General features: G+C 42.9%; 1 protein-coding gene across 4 annotated transcripts in view; it reads right to left on the bottom strand.

Moving 5' to 3' along the window:
* The window catches only part of VWA1 (von Willebrand factor A domain containing 1), a 193668-nt gene that overhangs the window by 30087 nt on the left and 139962 nt on the right, over positions 1–23619 (bottom strand). The window contains exons 7-12 of one of the 4 annotated variants that reach the window (XM_077457577.1): positions 17374–17646; positions 16149–16424; positions 11842–12117; positions 9753–10025; positions 8529–8804; positions 1679–1954 (exon numbers count right to left, since the gene is read on the bottom strand). In XM_077457577.1, the coding sequence (XP_077313703.1) occupies positions 1679–1954; positions 8529–8804; positions 9753–10025; positions 11842–12117; positions 16149–16424; positions 17374–17646 (1650 nt within the window). The remainder of the gene's footprint in view (positions 1–1678; positions 1955–8528; positions 8805–9752; positions 10026–11841; positions 12118–16148; positions 16425–17373; positions 17647–23619) is intronic. The other 3 variants (XM_077457579.1, XM_077457578.1, XM_077457580.1) reach the window with 3 other exon arrangements.

Raw genomic sequence — 23619 nt, 5'->3', positions numbered from 1 at the left:
TAGGATTTTTGCATACCATGACCTTCTGGGCCATGCTGGTGCTACCAGAATTACTGGCCTTCTTTCCAGCTTGATCCTGCAAAGAAGTTGAGGCAGCAATTGAATAGGGGGAAATGCATAGATCGGTGAGAACTGATCCCACGGGGTCACCAACGCATCTGTTCTGCATGCGAGTGGATCCCCTGTCCTGGACACGAAGCTGACTAACTTCATGTTGAATCTGGACGCTAGAAGATCTACGCCCAGAGTCTCCCATCCTTGACAAACAGCCCGAAAAATGTCGGGGTGAAGAGTCCATTCCCCTGGAAATAATTGCTGGCGACTCAAGTAGTTCTGACTGCCAACTCTTTACTCCCAAAATTAAGACTGACGACAGGCATGGAACATTCCTTTCTGCCCAAGTTAGAATATGGTTCACCTCTCTCTGCGCTGAGAGACTCTTGGTGCCCCCTTGGTGATTGATATAGGCCACAGCTGTGGCTTTGTCAGATTGGATCCTGACAGGACAATCCCGTAACCTTAAAGTCCAGGCCTTCAGAGACAGAAACACTGCCTGAATCTCTAGGATATTGATGGGCAAGGTTCTTTCGGCTCTTGACCACTGTCCCTGCACAGTTGTCTTTTCTAGTACTTCTCCCCAACCTGAAAGGCTGGCATCTCTTGTTACCACTTTCCAGATAACTGGTCTGAAGGATTTTCCTTTCAGCAGATTCTGGGTTAGTAACCACCAACTAAGGCTTTGGGACACTTTTGGGGAGAGCCGCATTGGCAAGTCTAAAGCTTGAATCGTTTTGTTCCAAGTTGACAGGATACTGTTTAGCAACAGTCTTGAATGGAACTGGGCATAGGGAACTACTTTGAATGAAGCCACCATCTTTCCTAGCAACCTCATGCAAAGGCGAATGGAGGGATAGCCTTTTTACCTGACCATCCGCACCAGCTCTCATATGGAGTTGGTCTTTGCCTGAGGCAACAGCAACTTTTTCTGGGCTGTGTCTATGATCAGACCGAAATACTCCAGCCTTTTTAGCGTATTAAGGAAGATTTCTCTAGGTTGAGAATCCAAACCAAACTTTCCAGGTAACTGGTTGTAATGTGTATGCAATGCTCCAAACGAGCCAACGACTGGTCCATTAGCAATAGATCATCTAAGTATTCCAAGACTGTTATGCCCTGTGTCCTTAACCTGGCTGGAGGTGGGGCCAGGACTTTTGTAAACACCCGGGGTGCTGTAGCTAGCCCGAAGGGCAGGGCTACAAACTGCAAATGCTGCTGTTCTACCTCAAAGCGCAAAAACCATTGGTGAGCAGGAAATATAGGAACATGCAGATATGCATCCCTGATGTCGAAAGACGCCAGAAGTTCTCCTCCTAATAGGATAGAAACTACGGACTTGATCGTCTCCATGCGAAAGGAGCGGATCTTCAGGAACTGATTTTGATTTTTTAGATCTAGAATGGGTCTGACATCTCCATTTGGTTTTGGTAGCATAAAAAGGTTTGAATAAAACCCCAAACCTTGCTATTTTGTGGGGATCTGTATAAAATATACTAATAATAACATGATATACATATGAGTGGCTGTGGCCCTCCCCAGGCTGTCTTCAGGCACTAGGTCACTGACTATGGTGGCAATAAAGCTAGTTCATTCCTGAGACACAATGATAAATTAGGATTACCTGGGAGAGTGGTGATCTGGATAGTCTGTGATTGGGTAGTGGACTCCCTGGATTCGGGGATGAAAGTCACCTCGTAGGTAGTGCTTGGAGCCAAGTTACTGAACAGCACACTAGACAGATATCCATATAATGTTTTCTGCACCTTCTTCCCTAGATCTGTCACTGGCGCGTACTTGATTACATAGTTTCCCGTATCTCCAGATAATCGCGACCAGGCCATTTGGAAACTTGTCGATGTTTTATCCTTAATATGGAGGTTCCTTGCAAGGATCAGATCTAGAAAAAAAAAAAAAAAAAGGATTCTGATGTAATTAGCCTTTTTTTCATTCAGACAGCAGGCTGAAAAAATAAATAAATAAATAAATAAATAAATAAATAAATAAACTAACAGCTTCCTCCAAACACAAATGTGGTATGTGGAATCCCTTACCAAACATTGCATTCTGACAGTGACACTCACCACTTTTAGACTTCACTGATTTCCTGTAGCTGCTGATTGAAAGAAAATGTCCCTTCATCAGAACTGTAGAACAGCAACCACCACACACTGATCAAAATGTGGCTATTCCTTGTTGAACTCACTACATTTAATTTAGTGTATAGCCAGCTTAACGTCAACATAGAGCTGACCAGTAAAAGCGCCTCAAACTTACATGCCAAGTATATATTATTATAGGTACGGTATATAGTGCTAACAATTTATGTTGTGCTTTACATATTATACATTCACATCAGTCCCTGTCCTCCAGGAGCTTACAATCTAAGGTCCCTAACTCACATTCATACATACACATACTAGGGTCAATTTTGACAAGAGACATACAAGGGTCAATTTAGACAAGAGCAAATGAACCTACCAGCAAGACTTTGGAGTATGGAAGGAAACCGGAGTACCCGAAACAAACCCATACATGCCGCTGTGCTCACCTGTCCGAAGAACAGCCTGAATTTAAAGCTGAACTCCAGGATAGGTAACTATTGTCTAAATATAGAACCCATGTGTATTCTTCCTTGAATCGTGGTGTGCTTTGTGTATTTCTGCCAGATCTGTGCCTTAATCCAATATGAAAATGTACCTCTGCGCAATATCTCCATCTATTTAAAATCCCCCAAAAGAAATACTTTAAGTTGGTAGCCATGCATATGATTAATGCTGCCTGGCTGTGTATTCCGGTACATTGGAGGGCCAAATTTCCCCCCCCTCAACCAAAAATTGGGTACATGGTATAGACCACATAGAGGCAATGGAGGAGCTGATTCACACTTCACAGGATAGAATATCTAGCTTTTCAGCTATTTGGGAGGCGTGGCACACCTTTAAAAAAATCACAATATCAAGCTTTGATACAGAGTAGTGACTGACCCTTGGTCTAGAGGCACTGTCACTGTGACCGACGTTTGGTCTAAAGGCAGTGCCACTTACTTCATCATACCTGGAATACCTGGAGTATCTAGTAGCTCTGGTCTATTATAATACTGTGCTGAATGTAGATGGAGAGGGTAGCTGGTGGGATTCTCCACCCCCTCTCTGTCTGGTAGCTTTTCTCTATGTCACCTCCCCGCTCCCTGTTTTATTTTAAAATTCAATTTTTCTTCCCCTCTCTCTCTCTTCCACCCTCTCTTTCTACCTCCTGTGCTCTTGTTCATCTCCTTCCTTCTATCATTCTGTCCTTTCACTCCATCCTCCTGGAGCTTTAATGTAAGAGAGCAATTGAGCAGAAAGAGGAACAGAACCACAAACACTGATCGTTGATATCGCCAAGACTCACAAAACGATTATATCTGGATTAGCTAATGTTATCCAGTATCTTCCTTAGTCTCGGTAGACTTCCAAATAGACACTTTATCATAATGAATAGGAATAATGAATAGGAATAATGAATAATGAATCAATTTCATTCCCTAGCAATAAGGCTGCGGTAACCACCCAAGATATCTCAGAGGAAATTGATAAGGTTAAGAACTTCAATCGAGCTCAAGGTTATCTGCTGCTGTTTATAATTAAAAAGTGTGAATGTACATGCACTCTAGAAGTAAACACTCTGACACACATTCAGCTCGGTTACTTCTACACTTCCTGCTTTATTCCAGGGCGGTACTAACGTTTTATACACAAAGATAAGTCATTGCTATGTCAGTCTAAGAGGTACATCTCATTGGTTAAAATATAAGACAAAATAAAGAAACTAGATACTTCAAGTTGGTTCTGTCTTCACTTCCACATTCTTCTAATGTTTGGGAAGCAGGGGGAAGCCGCCATTTTAGTAACTAATCTGTATACTATATAATGAGTAAGGAGTTGGATAGAAACATGTATACAACAGAAACAATTAAAATTAGTTCTAAGCCCTTGTACACACGGTCGGAGAATCTGTCGGAATGAGTCTTATCGGACCGTATAGTCGGATAATCCGACTGTGTGTGGTATGCATCGGACTGATATCCGTCCAAATCTCTGTCTGACCCAATTTTTGCAACATGTTGGAAATATTTCCCGACCAACTGGGCCGGACGGACCTAATCCGATCATGTGTAGAGCATTTTCATCGGACCAAGTGCCACGCATGCTCAGATCAAATTCCTACATCAAAGCTATTGGCTACTAGCCTGAATGTAGTCCCATCGTAATGAAATTACGTCATCACGTTCTGAAAGATCGGATTTTTCGCCAACTTGGCCCGACCGTGTGTATGCAACAGTTTCGGACACAATCCGTCGGACTAAATCCGACGGGCAAAATCCAACGGATTTGGTTGGCAAAATCTCCGACCGTGTGTACGTGGGCTTACACTCCTGATAGCCGCAAAGCAGACTATAGCCAATGCGTGGAAAAGAGACGTGGTGAATATTGCAGAAACCAAACGTAGAATGAATCAAATTTTTCATCCATGCTAAAATGGACGCTATAGATAAAAACCAGATGACAAAGTTTGATATCATATGGAAACCTTGGATTAAATATTACACGTCAGATAATATTGACAACCGAGTTTTATTGTTATGGTGATTAAGATTTTTTATAGAATTACAACATTGGCCGATATATAAAACCTCCCCCGGAGAATTATTCCCTCCCCTTCCCCTCCTATATACCTTTTATGTTCCTCCCTTACTATATAATACTTACTATAAACATACTTTAGAAGTTATGGTCAAAACTTTAAAATCATATCTTTTCTTTTAGACATATTTATATTTTCTTGGGATTAAAATCTTTAAAACTCAGCTATAAGAATGTTTTAAAATTCTAAAATATATAAGGCCATTTATTGTCATTCCCACGAGAATATCTTGAAATTCTTCTTTGCTTTATATCATCCGTACTTCAATATGTCTTTTTATTTCTGGTATCAAATAATTTGTCTTATATTCTGTACATGTAATTTTTACGTAAAATAAAAACTTTTGAACGAGAAACATGTATACAAATAAGCAAATAGACATTTTCTGATTATCATTATGTACATTACATTCCTCAAATTCCTTATTCTCTATATACCACTTAAGCCGCGTACACACGGGGCGGACTGTCTGGCCAACTTAGTCCGTCAGACAATCCGACGGACAGTCCGTCATACTTTCGAATGAACGGACTTGCCCACACACGGCACTTTTTGAGCGGACTAATACGGCGTACTAAGTCCGCCATACTATCCGCCCTACTTTTGAAATGAACGGACTCGCCCACACACGCGGAGGAAAGTCCGCTCATTTCGAGCGCGTCTCCAGGTAGGCGGGGCCCGCGAAGGAGACGTCGCTGACCCCGCCGCCTGGAATGGACTTAAAGGGGAACCCCAATGCGGAAAAAATACGGCGTGGGGGTTCCCCCCAAATCCACAACAGACCCTTGTCCGAGCACGCTACCCGGCCGGCCAGGAAAGGGGGGCGAGCGAGCGCCCCCCTTCTGAGCTGTACCAGGCCACGTGCCCTCAACATGGGGGGGTGCCTTGGGGAAGGGGGGGCCGCGCGGCCCCCCCACCCCAAAGCACCTTGTCCCCATGTTGATGAGGACAAGGGCCTCTTCCCGACAACCCTGGCCGTTGGTTGTCGGGGTCTGCGGGCGGGGGGCTTATCGGAATCCGGGAGCCCCCTTTAATAAGGGGGCCCCCGGATACCGGCCCCCCCACCCTATGTGAATGAGTATGGGGTACAATGTACCCCTACCCATTCACCTGTAAAATAAAAGTACCAAAAAAAACACAACACACGAGATAAAATACTTTATTGCACAGCTCCGGGGGTCTTCCGTCTTCGGGGGTCTTCTCGCCGGACTCCTCCGCTATCTTCTTGTAGCTCTTTTGCTAGCGGAGGAGTCCGGCTTTCTTCCTCGCCGCCGGCCTCTTCTCCCGACTTCGGGGGTCTTGTCCCCCTCTTCGGTTCTTCTGCCGGGCCACCGCGCCTTCTTATAGCTCTTTTACAGGCGGTGGCCCGGTCTTCTGTCGCCGCCGCCTTCCGTTCTTCTTCTTCTTCTCCAGGAGATGTTGCCTCGACGATCTCTCCGGCCGGAATGCCAGGGACGCACTGCGCGGCCACTTATATAGGAACAATGGGGCGGTGTCACATGGGTTGGTGTCACATGGTGACCCCGCCCCCTTACGATGTCATAGTCCCCATGTGACATCAACCCATGTGACATAAAGCCATGTGACACCGACCCAGTGTCCCTATATAAGTGGCCGCGCAGTGCGTCCCTGGCATTCCGGGCGGAGAGAGATCGTCGAGGCAACTTCTCCTGGAGAAGAAGAAGAAGAAGAAGAAGAAGAAGAAGAAGAAGAACGGAAGGCGGCGGCAACGGCGGCGACAGAAGACCGGGCCACCGCCTGTAAAAGAGCTATAAGAAGGCGCGGTGGCCCGGCAGAAGAACCGAAGAGGGGGACAAGACCCCCGAAGTCGGGAGAAGAGGCCGGCGGCGAGGAAGAAAGCCGGGCTCCTCCGCTAGCAAAAGAGCTACAAGAAGATAGCGGAGGAGTCCGGCGAGAAGACCCCCGAAGACGGAAGACCCCCGGAGCTGTGCAATAAAGTATTTTATCTCGTGTGTTGTGTTTTTTTTGGTACTTTTATTTTACAGGTGAATGGGTACGGGTACATTGTACCCCATACTCATTCACATAGGGTGGGGGGCCGGTATCCGGGGGCCCCCTTATTAAAGGGGGCTCCCGGATTCCGATAAGCCCCCCGCCCGCAGACCCCGACAACCAACGGCCAGGGTTGTCGGGAAGAGGCCCTTGTTCTCATCAACATGGGGACAAGGTGCTTTGGGGTGGCACCCCCCCATGTTGAGGGCACGCGGCCTGGTACGGCTCAGGAGGGGGGGTGCTCGCTCGCCCCCCTTTCCTGGCCGGCCGGGTAGCGTGCTCGGACAAGGGTCTGTTGTGGACTTGGGGGGGACCCCCACGACGATTTTTTTCGGCGTTGGGGTTCCCCTTTAAGTCCATACCAGGCGGCGGGGCCAGCGACGTCTCCCTCGCGGGCCCCGCCTACCTGGATACCCGCTCGAAATGAGCGGACTTTTCTCCGGGCGGGAAAAGTCCGCTCATTTCAAAAGTACGGCGGACTGGCACACACACGGGCGGATTGTCCGCCGAAATGCGAGTCCGACGGACAGTATTACGGAAATTCTGAAATACTTAGTCCGCCAGACTGCACGCTGAAAAAGTCAGCTGAAGCCCACACACGAGCGGACTGTCCGCTAAAATGTGTTTCGGCGGACTAAGTAGGCCAGACAGTCCGCCCGTGTGTACGCGGCTTTAGTAGGTTTACGTTCGTAGGTTTTTTTTTTCTACATGGTCTGTTCTCAGCAAATGTTACATTTGTACTCAACTGTATAACATGACATGTTGACTATTTAATGATATTCTTGCACTTTGTTTTTGCACTTTTACTCTGTATGCTGTTTAAAACACACAATAAAAACTTTATGGGAAAATAAAATTTTCCTCTGTGCAGGAGCTTCCTGTAATAAAGACCAGTCACTGCTGTTCTTTCTCCTTGTGCAGAATGACTGGTCTTGTCTCTGCCCAGTTTCCTGCAGGCAGCCTGTAGTGGGTGGAACATGCAGCTCTCCCACAGCTCTACTCTCTGCACAGACTTGTACAGCACGGTGATGATATCACTGCTAATTATTCCAGGTAATATTTGTGTTTGTAAGGGCATTTGGTGAACACAAAGTAGATTTATATCCTTTGTGGCTATTGAGAAATATATTTAGCTGAAAGGTTCGACTAAGACATACAAAAAAGATGATTCAATATTCAGCAATTGAAACCATTCTTTTCTTTTTTCTTTAGATAGGATTGCTGCCAATGTAGCAATGAAGAGCCTAAAGCAGGCCAGGGCTCACGGTTTCAGAACCACATAATGAGACCCTGTATCAAAATATGACAAAAAAATTAGAGATCACACTGAGTGGCTTTATAAATAGGCGCAACTTTTAAAATGGATATTTTCCACAAAAAAAGAATAGCTCTTAAAGTCTATTTATAGGCAAAACTTTTTTCAGTTCATTTTTATAGAGTAGGGAAGGAGTAAATTCCTTACCAGTATACATATAACTGTCTGTGTGTGGGATTTCAAAAGGAAGACCCAAAAGCAAGCAAGAAGAAATCCCTACTAAGTAAGAGAGCTTCCTCTCGCAGTCAGATGTCATTGGAACAGGTGTCCCCATTGAAGATTTACCCTTACATCTTGTTCTATTGACAACTGAAAATGTATGTATTTTCCCATCACTTACTGTCTTGATTACAAGAGTCACCAGACATCGATAAAGCCTGACAGTGGTATTTAACCCTTCTCTATACCATTTAAAACTAAGAAAACATTTTGACTGTAGGTATACTTGTATCCAGCTTACCTGGGAGAGTAGAGACCTGGATTGTTACATCCTGGATTTCTGGAGCATTGGATTCTGGGATAAGGGTGACTCTGTAGGTGTTATCTGGGGTTAGGCCATCAATCAGAACTCTGTCCTCATCTCCTGTCAAAGTCTTTCGAAACATTTGCCTGGGATCTGATACCAGTGCATACTGTACAGTATAACTTCCTGAATCCAAGGGCATCCGTGACCATGTTATTAGAAAACTAGTTGAGGTTATGTCCTTTACTTGAAGATTTCTTTCCTGAACTGGGTCTACAAAAACACACCAAGATACATTTAGGCATCATTCACAGAGGTGGGAAAATTGGCTGTTGGGTCATGTTTTTATAGCTTTCTGACCCCCTATCAATTCCACTCACAATTGTTTAAACATGAAGCAAATAGAAGTGTACACACAGAAGCATTTGTGTTGCTTTGCAAGGCAAAAATACTGTTGCCCAAAAAAGTTTAGCAGGCATTGATACTTTCCAACCACTCCCCAGTCACTTTTATTGACATGTGTTGAAAACACGCCATAAACACACCATAAATGCACCTACTGTATGACATTATGGCGCATTTAAGTCATGGTTGAAAAGTGTCAAATACGATCATTTCCCATTCGGCCTCATTTGCACTTGTGGTTGTGGTATGGTAAAAACACACAGTTGATCTGCTTTTCCCCCTCCTTCCCCAACCGCTCCCTTCTAAGCTGCAAAGGTAGTGGATGGGGGTGTACACAGGCCATGACAACAATGCTTTGCATCGCGGTGCAGAAAATGTGTCCCCACTGTTGTGTTTGGCAGGCAGTACCACCTGCCAAATGTGACCTATTCACTAGAATGAGTTTGCACCGCAACCGCCCCACAACCACATTAAATGCAAGTGGTTGCGATGTGGTGGTGCAGGTATTATAATATAATGTCTCCTCACCATCTGTCAAACATCCTCATCAATTGTCAATTGGATAACCCTTCAAAGGGAACTGCAAGTGTAAACAAGCCTTTTAGGCATTGTAAAAATTACATTTCACACAGCATTTTGATGAGCCACTTGAAGACTTGTGAAATGCAATGATTTTAACTATTGAACACAATTGTCTCGGTCTATGGACTCCACATGGTCCTCCTTTATTCAACCAAACTACATACCATCCAAAGTGAAGTTTCCAATCCCAACAGTAAGGACCCAATAGTCTGATAAACACAGAATAAACTTTACCTATTTTAGTGGACACCATGATTACATTAGGTTGACCATGCTGGGCAGAGTGAGGGAAGAGTGCAATTCGGTAAGTGGTATTTGACAGTAGACCACCAATCACGGCACCAGTCTCCGTGCCATATAAAATCTTCCGTTGTGTCAATCTTGGGTCCAAAATTGGGGAATACTCCAGAACATAAAGTTCCGGATCTCCAGGCAACTGTGACCAGACCAGACGTAAGCTTGTAGCTGCTATATCAACTGCTTGAAGATTTCTAGTTTGGACAAGTCCTATGAAAAGCAGACAATATCAGAGACAGCACTGTTTTTCGGTCATATATATTAAATGTCACAAAGATGGAGAGAAAATAAAATAAAAAGAAGGTCTTTGAAGTAGGTAGCCCTAATGCCCTCTGAAGTACTGCATACTTAGTATTCCTTGGTGGCCAGTTCTAAACATGGCATGGTTGGAGACAGAGGTCTGGTCACCCTCTCACCCACTGGGGAAGTACATGAAAATCAATGAGATCATTACATACTGTAGACCCGCAATAAAAATGACACATTGCTCTACTCCTGGGCTTCTCTATATCTTTCTGATTTGAATCACATAAAAGTTAAAAAGACTCTTTGCAGGAGCTCAATAAGAAGTTAAGAAGCAAAGTACCTTATGGAGTGAGTCATGTTGAAAAGACTGATGCGACTATTAAATTTAGATATCTTGTCTGCAATATACAGTATCCTTTAAACTGAACACATTAACAAGATTTAACTGGTCTCTACTTAACCTAAATTTGTCTAGTTCCCTCATTACATTCTTAAATATTAAAAGATGAGCATAAAGGAATTGATTTTAACTTACTTCACTTGCAGTAATCCTGCAGGTGAAATTGGATAATAGTATGTTTCCCAAACAGTCCTCAGGGACCATCAATGGGTCATGTTTTCTAGATATCTCCACAAATTCACAGAAAAAAATACTTTGGTTCTTCTTGCAAATAGGCAAGTAAATGGGTGGAGTTAGCAGACTAAATTTAACCAACAGATAACATAAAAAGCCCTTTACAATTCTGCCCGAAGTTACATGACCAACCCTGTCTCAATATATCATCCAAACACCCTCTTTGCTTCTCCCAAGACCTCCTGCTTTCTAACTCCCTTGTCACCAGCTCCAATGCCCAACTCCGGGACTTCTCCAGGTCCTTTTCCATCCTGTGGAACCCCCTACTCCAATCTGTCTGGATATCTCCTACTCTGTATAGGCAATCCAAGAAAACGCTTTTCTTTATGAAAGCCTCCACCTAAAAACTGAACTTGTAGTTTCTCCATCAGCTCATCCCTCTCACAGTTATTACCTTTTGTATCATTTGCCCCACCCTATTAAATTGTAAGCTTTTAGGAACAGTACCCTCCTTGCCCTCTTGTATCAAATTGTATTGTAACTGTACTGGCCCTCTGTATGTTATAAAGTGCTGCTGCTTGAAGATTTCTAGTTTGGACAAGTCCTATGAAAAGCAGACAATATCAGAGACAGCTGAAGTGTAAACAAAACAGTTGCGTAAGTATTGGAAATTGGTATTGGCAAGTACTTAAAGAAAGTATTGGTACTGGCTGTTAAAAAGAAAAAAAAATGGTATTGGTGCATCCCTAATGAGAATTGTAGGGGAAGGTGGTACAGAGTTAAGAGTAAGTCAGGAGACTCTCTCTAATTCATGAAATAATCTTTCTTGTTTGATGGTCTGTGCAGTTGAAAGGTAGATTTGTACTTAAACCAGTTATGAAAGAGACTGTGCCTGCTTTGCATTAGTACACCAGGAACCAATGACTAGTTTGTTTTGGTAACCTATCACACTACTCTACCAGCATTTTGGTTCTAGGTGTATGCAAAACCAGTGAACTGTAGGTATGATTCCACCTAAAAAAATTTGCAAAGTAACAGTGAGGACCCAATTAAGTGGTGTTATACATGGGAACACGAGTACTAATAACATGATATACATATGAGTGGCTGTGGCCCTCCCCAGGCTTTCTTCAGGCAACTAGGTCACTGACTATGTTGACAATAAAGCTAGTTCATTCCTGAGACACAATGATAAATTAGGATTACCTGGGAGAGTGGTGACCTGGATAGTCTGTGATTGGGTAGTGGACTCCCTGGATTCGGGGATGAAAGTCACCTCGTAGGTAGTGCTTGGAGCCAAGTTACTGAACAGCACACTAGACAGATATCCATATAATGTTTTCTGCACCTTCTTCCCTAGATCTGTCACTGGCGCATACTCGATTACATAGTTTCCTGTATCTCCAGATAATCGGGACCAGGCCATTTGGAAACTTGTCGATGTTTTATCCTTAATATGGAGGTTCCTTGCAAGGATCAGATCTAGAAAAAAAAAAAAAGGATTTTGATGTAATTAGGCTTTTTTCTCATTCAGACAGCAGCCTGAACAAAAAAACAAACAAATAGCTTCCTCCATACACACAAATGAGGTATGTGCAATCCCTTACCAAACATTGCATTCTGACAGTGGCACCCACCACTTTTAAACTCCACTGATTGGCTGTAGCTGCAGATTGATAAAAAAATATCCCTTCATCCGAACTTCTGTAGAACAGCAACCACCACACACTGATCAAAATTTGGCTATTCCTTTTTGGACTCACCACATTTTATTTAGTGTATAGCCATGTTAAAGAGGAAGTAAACCCTGATGGGTTTTACTTCCTCTTTATTTCTCTGCAAAGGTAAAGCATAATGGGCTACTATGCATTGCATAGTAGCCCATTATGTGTCACTTACCTGAAACCGAAGCCTGCAATGTCACCACTGTCCCCACTAGCAGCGAGCAACCATCTTCACCCCTCTTCCTTCCAGGGCTGCAAACTCTGGCTCTGTGACTGGGTCCCTCGCAAGCGAGCAGGAGCCACCAGTCATGGCATGAACCCCTTTAGAAACGGCACGATCTGCCTTACCTGTAGGCAAAAGCGGTTGTCCAGGGTACAACCACTTTAACTTCAACATAGAGCTGACCAGTAAAAGCGTCTCAAACTTACATGCCAAGTATATATTATTACAGGTACGGTATATAGTGCTAATAATTTATGTTGTACTTTACATATTATACATTCACATCAGTCTCTGCCCTCCGGGAGCTTACAATCTAGGGTCCCCAACTCACAATCATACTTACACATACTAGGGTCAGTTTAGACAAGAGACATACAAGGGTCAATTTAGACAAGAGTGAATGAACCTACCAGCATGACTTTGGAGTATGGAAGGAAACCAGAATACACGAAAAACCCATACATGCCGCTTTTCTCACCTATCAGAATAATAGCCTGAATTTAAAGCTGAACTCCAGGATAGGGGACTATTGTTTAAATATAGAAACCATGTGTATTCTTCCTTGAAACTTGGTGTGCTTTGTGTATTTCTTCCAGATCTGTGCGGTAATCCAATGTGAAAATTTACCTCTGTGCAGGAGCTTCCTGTAATAAAGACCGGTCACTGCTGCTCTCTCCCCTTGTGCAGGGTGACTGGTCTTGTCTCTGCCCCTTCCTGCAGTTTTCTGCAGGCAGCCTGTAGTGGGTGGAACATGCAGCTCTCCCACAGCTCTACTCTCTGCACAGACTTGTACAGCACAGTGATGATGTCACTGCTAATTATTCCAGGTAATATTTGTGTTTGTAAGGGCATTTGGTGCAGACAAAGTAGATTTATATCCTTTGTGGCTACTGATAAATATATTTAGCTAAAAGGTTCCACTCGGGTGAGGACTGTGCTGGATCCCTGGACAGATAAATGTCCTTATATTAACAGTCAGCAGGTACTGTATTTGTAGATGGTGACTTACATTTTTGGGGGGAGACTGGAGCTCCTCATTAAGGCTCTATTCACACTTGTGTGACTTGTCATGCAGCTCTCATGTCCGCGGTTGCATGACAAGTCGTTTTCCATGTTTTCCAATGATAATCATTCATATATGCGCGACTTAAAGTTGCAGCGACTTCAAAATAGTTCATGCACTACTTTGGTCTGACTTTCATGCAAATTGAGGGCCAAAGACTTCAATGTTAACCATCAAAAGTTGAAAGTTGTACCTGAATGTTATACAATGCAACAGTAATCCATTATCACTGGTCAAAGCCAAAGTCTTATCCAAGTTGCACCCATCCAAAGTTGCACTCTAAAGTCTTGGCAACTTTTGAGTCATAAAATTGTGAATGGAGCCTAACTTTATTACTGAATAAGTCACAGTTGTTTCTGAAATTTTTGGACTCTCATACAGTAAAACATAACTCCAGCTGAAACTTTTTAAAAGCGGGATTTCACTCTCTCAATCAGCACTGACTATTTTTAATTGTTATGCTGCTACCATTAGTCGATTGATAGGAAAGTATATAATATTTACTTTCTTTTACATTATTTTTTTTATTTTTTTTTTTACATTTCTTTAGTTACTTCCTGGTTTTCATGCCTAGGCAAATTATGTTATACATTTCAAGAGTCTTCAGGAAGGGAGAAATGGCTTTTTCAGCCAAGAACACAATCCTGTCTGCATGCCTGAGCTAAGGGCAGATAGATACCAGCAGATTTGGTGCAGTAAAACTTTAACATAAAAAGGATCACCTGAAAGAATCTTGATTGATTATCAGCACTAGGTGTATGCATCCACGTACGTCCACTTATGCCACGTACACACGATCGGACTATCTGGCGGACTTGGTCCAGCAGACCAGAGTCCACCGGATAATTCACCCATGTGTGGGCTCCGGCAGACTTTTTGTTTCCAAAAGTCTGGCGGACTTAGAAAGAGGTCTTGACTCAAAATTGTCTGCTAGACTCGGCAGTCTGGCGGACAATCCGCCCGTCTGTGTGCTAGTCCGCCGGACTTTTGAAATGAACAGACTTGCCCACACACGGAGTAAAGCCCGTTCATTTTGAGGGCAACGTGGCCTGGTATGGTTCGGGGGGGGGGGGGGGGGGCCCCACGCCATCGGCGTAGGGCTTCCCCTTTAAATCCATACCAGGTGACGGGGCTCGCAGGGTGTTAATCTCGCCTATGGAGGTGGCGACATTGACTTCCTTCGCTAGTCCTGTCTACCTGGAGTTACGTTCAAAATGAACAGACTTTACGCCGTGTGTGGGCAAGTCTGTTCATTTAAAAAGTCTGGCGGACCTCCGCCAAAAGTCCGGCGGATTGTCCGCCGGGCCTAGTCCGCCAGAAAAGTCAGTTCGTGTGTGGGCGTGTGTGGACAAGTCCGCTCGTTAAGGAAAGTCCGGTAGACCTCCGCTGTAGTGTCCACCGGATAGTCTGATCGTGTGTACGCACCATAAGACATTCAGTAACGATTATTCAATAATCAGCAACTGAAACCATTCTTTTCTATTTTCTTTAGATAGGATTACTGCCAATGTAGCAATGAAGAGCCTAAAGCAGGCCAGAGCTCACCGTTTCAGAACCACATAGTGAGATCATGTATCAAAATACGGAAAAAAATTGCAGAGATCACACTGAGTGGCTTTATAAATAGGTGTAACTTTTAAAATGCATATTTTCCACAAAAAAAAAAATAAAATAAAAAAACAGCTCTTAAAATGTATGTATAGCCAAAACTTTTTTCAGTTCATTTTTATAGAGTAGGGAAGGATTAAATCCCTTACCAGTATACATATAGCTGTCTGCGTGTGGGATTTCAAAAGGAAGACCCAAAAAGGAAGAAGAAATCTCTACAAAAGTGAGATTCCCCTCTCAGTCAGATGATATTGAAACAGGTGTCCCCATTGAAGATTTACCCTTACATCTTGTTCTAATGACAACTGGAAATGTATGTATTTTCCCATCACTTGTTTGCTGACAAGAGTCACCAGACAATCGATAAAGCCTGACAGAAAATTATCTCTGCTCTGCTAAAGCCGACAGCCGTCAAAAGAAAGGAAGAAAAAAAAAACACCAAGAATCACAACATTCTTTAGCAGTGGAACTTAAGTAGAAACATTGTAACAATTTGTCATTTACATCAAAGGAATATACTTTGGTGTGAAAATGAGGGAAGTTTAACCACTTAAACACTAAACCTTTTTCTATTTTTAGTAGAGACCCTAGAGAATAAAATGGTGCTTGTTGCAATATTTTATGTCACACTGTATTTGCGCAGCAGTCATTCAAATGCAATTTTTTGGGGAAAAAATTTGACTTTAATGAATAAAAACAAAACAAAAAACAAACAAAAAAAAAAAAAACACAGTAATGTTAGCCCTTTTTTTTTTTGTATGATGTGAAAGATTTTACACCATGAGAATCCTGATCTTTTTAGTCTAAGCAAAAAAAATCGTGATTCTCATTTTGGCCAGAGTCATGCAGCTCTAAGGAAAAGTTTTGACTGTAGGTATACTTGCATCCAACTTACCTGGGAGAGTAGAGACCTGGATTGTTACATCCTGGTTATCTGGAGCATTGGATTCTGGGATAAGGGTGACTCTGTAGGCGTTATCTGGGGTTAGGCCATCAATCAGAACTCTGTCCTCATCTCCTGTCAAAATCTTTCGAAGCATTTGCCTTGGATCTGATACCAGTGCATACTGTACAGTATAACTTCCTGAATCCAAGGGCATCCGTGACCATGTTATTAGAAAACTAGTTGAGGTTATGTCCTTTACTTGAAGATTTCTTTCCTGAACTGGGTCTACAAAAACACACCAAGATACATTTAGGCATCATCCACAGAGGTGAGAAAATTGGCTGTTGGGTCATGTTTTTACAGCTTCCTGACCCCCTATCAATTCCACTCACAATTGTTTAAACATGAAGCGAATAGAGGTGTACACACAGAAGCGTTAGTGTTGCTTTGTAAGACAAAAATATTGTTGCCTAAAAAAAGTTTAGCAGGCATTGATGCTTTCCAACCACTCCCCTTTCACTTTTATTGACATGCGTTAAAAACACTTCATAAGCACACCATAAATGCATCTACTGTATGACATTATGGCGCATTGAAGGCATGGTTGAAAAGTGTCAAATATGATCATTTCCCATTTGGCCTCATTTGCACTTGTGGTTGTGGTATGGTAAAAACACACAGTTGATCTGCGTTTCCCCCTCCTTCCCCAACCATTCCCTTTTAAGCTGTAAAGGTAGTGGATGGGGGTGTACACAGGCCATGACAACAATGCTTTGCATCGTGGTCCAGAAAAATGTGTCCCCACTGTTGTGTTTGGCAGGCAGTACCACCTGCCAAATGTGACCTATTCACTAGAATGAGTTTGCACCGCAACCGCCCCACAACCACATTAAATGCAAGTGGTTGTGATGTGGTGGTGCAGGTATTAGAATATAATGTCTCCTCACCATCTGTCAAACAGTCTCACCAGTTATAAAAAGGATCACCCTTCAGTGGGAACTGCAAGTGTAAATTAGCCTTTTATGCATTGTTAAAATTCAATTTCACTTGGCATTTTGAGGAGCCACTTGAAGACTTGTGAAATTCAGTTATTTTAACTATGGAACACAATTCCCTGTTTATGGGCTCCACATGGTCCTCATTTGTTCAACCAAACTACATACCATCCCAAAGTGAAGTTTTCAATCCCAAAAGAAAGGACGCAACAGTCTGATCAACACAGAATAAACTTTACCTATTTTAGTGGACACCATGATGACATCGGGTTGAACATGCTGGGCAGAGTGAGGGAAGAGTGCAATTCGGTAAGTGGTATTTGACAGTAGACCACCAACCACGGCACCAGTCTCCGTGCCATATAAAATCTTCCGTTGTGTCAAACTTGGGTCCGAAATTGGGGAATACTCCAGAACATAAAGTTTCGGATCTCCAGGCAACCGTGACCAGACCAGACGTAAGCTTGTAGCTGTTATATCAACTGCTTGAAGATTTCTAGTTTGGACAAGTTCTATGAAAAGCAGACAATATTAGAGACAGCACTGTTTTTTGGTCATATATATTAAATGACACAAAGATGAAGAAAATGACAAAGAAAATAAAAGGAAGGTCTTTGAAGTAGGTAGCCCTAATGCCCTCTGAAGTACTGTATGCTAAGTATTTCTTGGTGGCCAGTTCTAAACATGGCATGGTTGGAGACCTAGAGGTCTGGTCATCCTCTCACCCACTGGAGAAGTACATAAAAATCAATGAGATCATTACATACTGTAGACCCGCAATAAAAATGATACATTGCTCTACTCCTGGGCTTCTCTATATCTTTCTGATTTGAATCACATAAAAGTTAAAAAGACTCTTTGCAAGAGCTCAATAAGAAAAGTTAAGAAGCAAAAGTACCTTATGGAGTGGGTCATGTTGGAAGGACTGATGCAACTATTCATTTAGATATCTTGTCTGCAATATACAGTATCCTTTAAAACTGAACACATTAACAAGATTTAACTGGTCTCTACTTAACCTAAATTTGTCTAGTTCCTTCATTACATTCTTAAATATTTAAAAGATGAGCATAAAGGAATTGATTTTAACTTACTTCACTTGCAGTAATCCTGCAGGTGAAATTGGATAATAGTATTTTCCCCAAACAGTCCTCAAGGACCATCAATGGGTCATGTTTTCTAGATATCTCCACAAATTCACAGAAAAAATAATAATTTGGTTCTTCTTGCAAGTAAATGGGTGGAGTTAGAAGACTAAATTTAAACAAATGACAACAACATACAAAGTAATTTACTATTCATGGAAATTACATGACCAAACCCTGTCTTAATGTATCATCCAAACACCCTCTTTGCTTCTCCCAAGACCTCCTGCTTTCTAACTCCCTGGTCACCAGCTCCAATGCTCAACTCCAAAACTTCTCCAGATCCTTTCCCATCCTATGGAACCCCCTACTCCAATCTGTCTGGATATCTTCTACTCTGTATAGGCAATCCAAGAAATTGCATCTCAGTATGAAAGCCTCCACCTAAAAACTGAACTTGTAGTTTCTCCATCATCTCCTCCCTCTCAAAGTCATTACCTTTTTTGTACCATTTTCCCCACCCTATTAAACTGTAAGCTTTTAAGAGCAGGACCCTCCTTGCCCTCTTGTATCAAATTGTATTGTAACTGTACTGACCCTCTTTATGTTATAAAGTGCTGCAAAAACTGTTGGTGCTGTATATTAATACCCAACAAAACCTAACAATGATGGAATCCATCAGTCCAATGAACTGCCTGGTTTACATACCATCTAAATGTAGCATCTAGTCCTAAAGCAGGACTGTAACCTAAATTTAGTTGTGCAGGGTGGTAGTCAGTCCAGATTAATTTGTAGTTTTTTTCATCACTGGGTTTTCTGCTAAACTCAATGGACTTGTTATTTATCACTGCTGCCAATAGGTGTCACTTGTACCACTGGCAAGAGAATAAGATTCCACAACAAAACTGAGTTCTGAATACCCATTTCCTTCAGTAGGAGGTACATGGCCATTGGTGAATGATGGGGGAGGGTATACATAGCTGGGGGAGGCCTTGTGATCTCTCTCTTACCCCAAGCTGTGGCCAGGGAAAGTGCTGCTGAACTAATCTGCCTGTTAACCCCATAGCCTGTGTTGGGCCTCCTATGTGTTCTGGATGTGGAGAGAGGCTTGAACTGTTTCTGGAAGTCGACAGGGGAAATTGTGCCAAGATTGAGATCCAGGAGGGGGGCCTTGTTTGACAAAGCCTGGATGAAGGCTGCTTTCTTGTAGGGACCTAGTAACTCTCTCAGACATGATGCATCGAAACCTAAGAAACAGTACAGTGGGCAATGGAATGAGAGGAAAGTCTATGGACCAGTCTAGATGCTGCCCACAGTATTTCTGGGTTGGCTTAAAGTGGGAGTAAACTCCCATCTCTGACGTTTACTTATAGATAAGCCTATAATAAGGCTTACCTATAGGTACTGTAAATATCTCCTAAACGTGCACCCCACCTGGGCCGTTCCTTTAGAGTCCTGTGCCGTAAACGGACCTAGAAGGAAGACCGGATGCAGATGGAAGAACCTGCAGCAGTGACAGCTCGATTGCTGGAAGACTTCCTTTTCAGGTACAGTGAGGGAAAAAAGTATTTGATCCCCTGTTGATTTTGTACATTTACCCACTGACAAAGAAATGATCAGTTCAAAATTTTAATGGTAGGTTTATTTTAACAGTGAGAGAAAGAACATCAACAAAAATATCCAGAAAAAGACATTTCAAAAAAGTTATAAATTGATTTGCATTTTAATGAGTAATATAAGTATTTGATCCCCTATCAGCAAGATTTCTGGCTCCCAGGTGTCTTCTATACAGGTAATGAGCTAAGATCAGGAGTGCTCTTAAAGGGAGTGCTCCTAATCTCAGCTTGTTAGCTATATAAAAAGACACATGTCCACAGAAGCAATCAGATTCCAATCTCTTCGCTATTGCCAAGACCAAAGAGCTGTCCAAGGATATCAGGGACAAGATTGTAGACCTACACAAGGCTGGAATAGGCAACAAGACCATTGCCAAGCAGCTTGGTGAGAGGGTGACATAAGTTGGTGCCATTATTCGCAAATGGAAAAAAAAAACACAAAATAACTGTCAATCTCCCTTGGTCTGGGGCTCCATGCAAGATCTCACTTCGTGGAGTTTCAATGTTCATGAGAACGGTGAGGTATCAGCCCAGAACTACACGGGAGAATCTTGTCAATCACCAAGGCAGCTCAGACCATAGTCATCAAAAAAACAATTGGTAACACACTACGCCGCAAAGGACTGAAATTCTGCAGTGGCCCCCTCCGGCTCAAGAAAGCACATATACAGGCCCATCTGAGGTTTGCTAATGAACATCTGAATGATTCAGAGGAGAACTGGGTGAAAGTATTGTGGTCAGATGAGACCAAAATCTAGCTCTTTGGCATCAACTCAACTCGCCATGTTTGGAGGAGAAGAAATGCTGCCTTTGACCCCAAGAACATCATCCCCACCGTCAAACATGGAGGAGTAAACATTATGCTTGGGGGGTGTTTTTCTGCTAAGGGGACAGGACAACTTCACCGCATCAAAAGGGATTATGGACGGGGCCATGTACCATCAAATCTTGTGTGAGAACCTCCTTCCCAGGGCACTGAAAATGGGTCGTGGATGGGTATTCCAGCATGACAATGACCCAAAACACACGGCCAAAGCAACAAAGTGGCTCAAGAAGAAACACATTAAGGTAATGGAGTAGCCTAGCCAGTCTCCAGACCTTAATCCCATAGAAAATGTGGAGGGAGCTGAAGGTTCGACTTACCAAACGTCAGCCTCGAAACCTTAATGACTTGGAGAGGATCTGCAAAGAGGAGTGGCACAAAATACCCCCTGAGATGTGTGCAAACCTGGTGGCCAACTACAAGAAATATTTGAACTCTATGATTGCCAACAGGGGTTTTGCCTCCAAGTACAAAGTCAATGTTTTGGGAAGGGGTCAAATACTTATTTCACTCATTAAAATGCAAATCAATTTAAAACTTTTTTAAATGCATTTTTCTGGATTTTTTTGTTATTTTGTCTCTCACTGTTAAAATAAACCTACCAATAAAATTATAGACTGATAATTTTTTTGTCAGTGGGCAAACAAACAAAATCAACAGGGGATCAAATACTTTTTTCCCTCACTGTATGTTTAACACCATGTGCTAGCATGCAATGCATACTAACACATTATGATATTCCCTTGCAGGTTTGAAAAAAAAAAAAAAGAACGCCCTGCATTTACTACCACTTTAAAGGTTCTGACACTGTTACGCTGGACATGGATCTGGAGTAGTTTGCAAGTGATCTGGGTATCAGGGATCCTTAATTCTCACTTCCTTGTGTGTAATGATCAATAAAAGTTCTAAAAAGATAGTGACTGGTGCTCAGTGTTTTCAGCCTCCATTTTAACAATGGTCTCAGCCCAGGGATGAAATGCTTGCCCTCCCCTGTCCCTGGGTGGAGGCACCACCATGCCTCTGGGGTCTGCGAATGTTACATAAAGTAATATAAAAAATCATATTTAGCCGTACTGAGCCTCATGAAATGTGAAACTTGGGAGGTAAAGAGAAGCGAACGCCATAAACTTTCCAACTGGTAAGATACAAAATTAAACAGTACAAAAGAGAAACAAATGCTCCTGCGCTCAAAAGAATGCTGTAGGGTGAATAGGGAAAGAGGATCTTCACAAATCATGCCACCGCATCAGCTGTGCTGCCACTCTCAATAGGCCAGGGAGAACCAAAAGGAAACGCTACAAGAAAACAAGGACAGAGGGCGCACCAGCCTTGCACATTACCTTTGCAACACTGAAAGTTATTAAAAAGTAGAATAACATACTCATAAAGGAGTAATAAAATCAGGCAGATAGTAAAAGTCCATTATTTGCATCATCCAGCAAGATTTGCTGGCCAGTACACTTGGGTGGAATGAAAGTCCAAAGAAACTGACGCGTTTCGATGGGTTTCACCTCTTCTTCAGAGCTAGGTTTGGAATGCAGGTAGATGGTTTTTAAAATGACTTGGGTCAAATTGGTTGGATCATATGATCCAGGCCCCGCCTTCATATGGGAGGGCCAAAAAACAATGCATTGAAACAAATATTTAATTACCCATTAGGGGCATAAACCACCAGACATTGAATACTCACACTTCAGTCCTCATACATATCCTAATGCATACATATAAAGGATAAAGAGATAGCAATACATGATAAAATGTGAACAACACACAAAAACAATAATCAATAAAATTATTTACTTTACTATTTTTGATCTCCATAAGTACCAAACACTGTGTCTCTGTATATGAATACCCACTCTCACTCCGTTTTATATGGCTGTGGAATATATGTGATGCCATAAAGCCAAAATGATTTCAGCAGGAGCCAAGGAACATACAAGATGAGAAGTGTGGAGGAGCTTGTAGAATGTGTGAGTGATGCCAGAGTCTAAGGCCATTGGAATGCACGCCAGCCAGATTTCCAGGAGCATTACACCGATGTGCGTTCCAAATGCTGGCCTTTGACCCACAAACATCACTTCTGGTGACGCAGATCAGTTGAGAGCGCCATTTTCAGTAATGTAAAGATAAATCTTATCTGGCGGTGTACTGGGGGCAGCCGGCTCACAGGCACTGCATCCGGATGAATCCCACCATGGGGACACCTGAGATGTGCGTACCTGCCATAAGGATCAGCGTGCAAATCGCATGCCTGGAGATCAACTGGGCATATTCGATATAACCAAGGAGGAGAGAAATATAACTTGAGGAGCTACATAGGGATGACAAGCAGCGCTAGCCAGTAGCGCACTGCCCTCCCATGGTACTCCTATGGAGCATGTGTCAATAAAGCCTTAATAGAAGGATATGCAAAGTATATACATGAGGGTCCAGAAAAAGAATTGGAAAGGTTCTTATCAAACATAAACTGTAATGATTAGGGATGAGCTTCGTGTTCGAGTCAAACGTACGTTCGACTCGAACATTGGCTGTTCGTCCGTTCGGCGAAATCCGAACATTTTGGTCCGTTCGAGTCAAATTCGTGTGCGATGGCGCAGTGCATTGCTGGCTCATGATTGGCCAAGCATGCACTGTGACCCCGCATGCTTGGCCAATCGCAGCGCCAGCAGCGAGGAGAGCCATGATTGGCCACAGGCAGGATGCCTGTGGCCAATCATAGCTCAGGCTGTGTAGTGCACGCCCCACACTATATAAGGCTGCCATTGCGGCGGCCTCGTGTAGTGTGTTGGCGTCTGAAGCAGTGGGTGTTCTGTGTACCTTCAACACAGTACACACCGATAGTTTTCGGCCGATTTTCTATTCTGCTGTTGTGTAGTGGTTATTGTCTGTGTGCCCTGACCACAGTATACACCGCTATATTCACCTCACCTATATAGCTAGTGATCTATCTTTTATAAG

The sequence above is a fragment of the Lithobates pipiens genome, unplaced genomic scaffold (assembly GCF_037356315.1).
Source record: "Lithobates pipiens isolate NorthernLeopardFrog02 unplaced genomic scaffold, aLitPip1_a1.2 Scaffold_27, whole genome shotgun sequence".
NCBI lineage: Eukaryota > Metazoa > Chordata > Amphibia > Anura > Ranidae > Lithobates > Lithobates pipiens.
The sequence above is the reverse complement of the archived record's forward strand: the minus strand, read 5'-3'. Positions and strand labels throughout refer to the sequence as shown.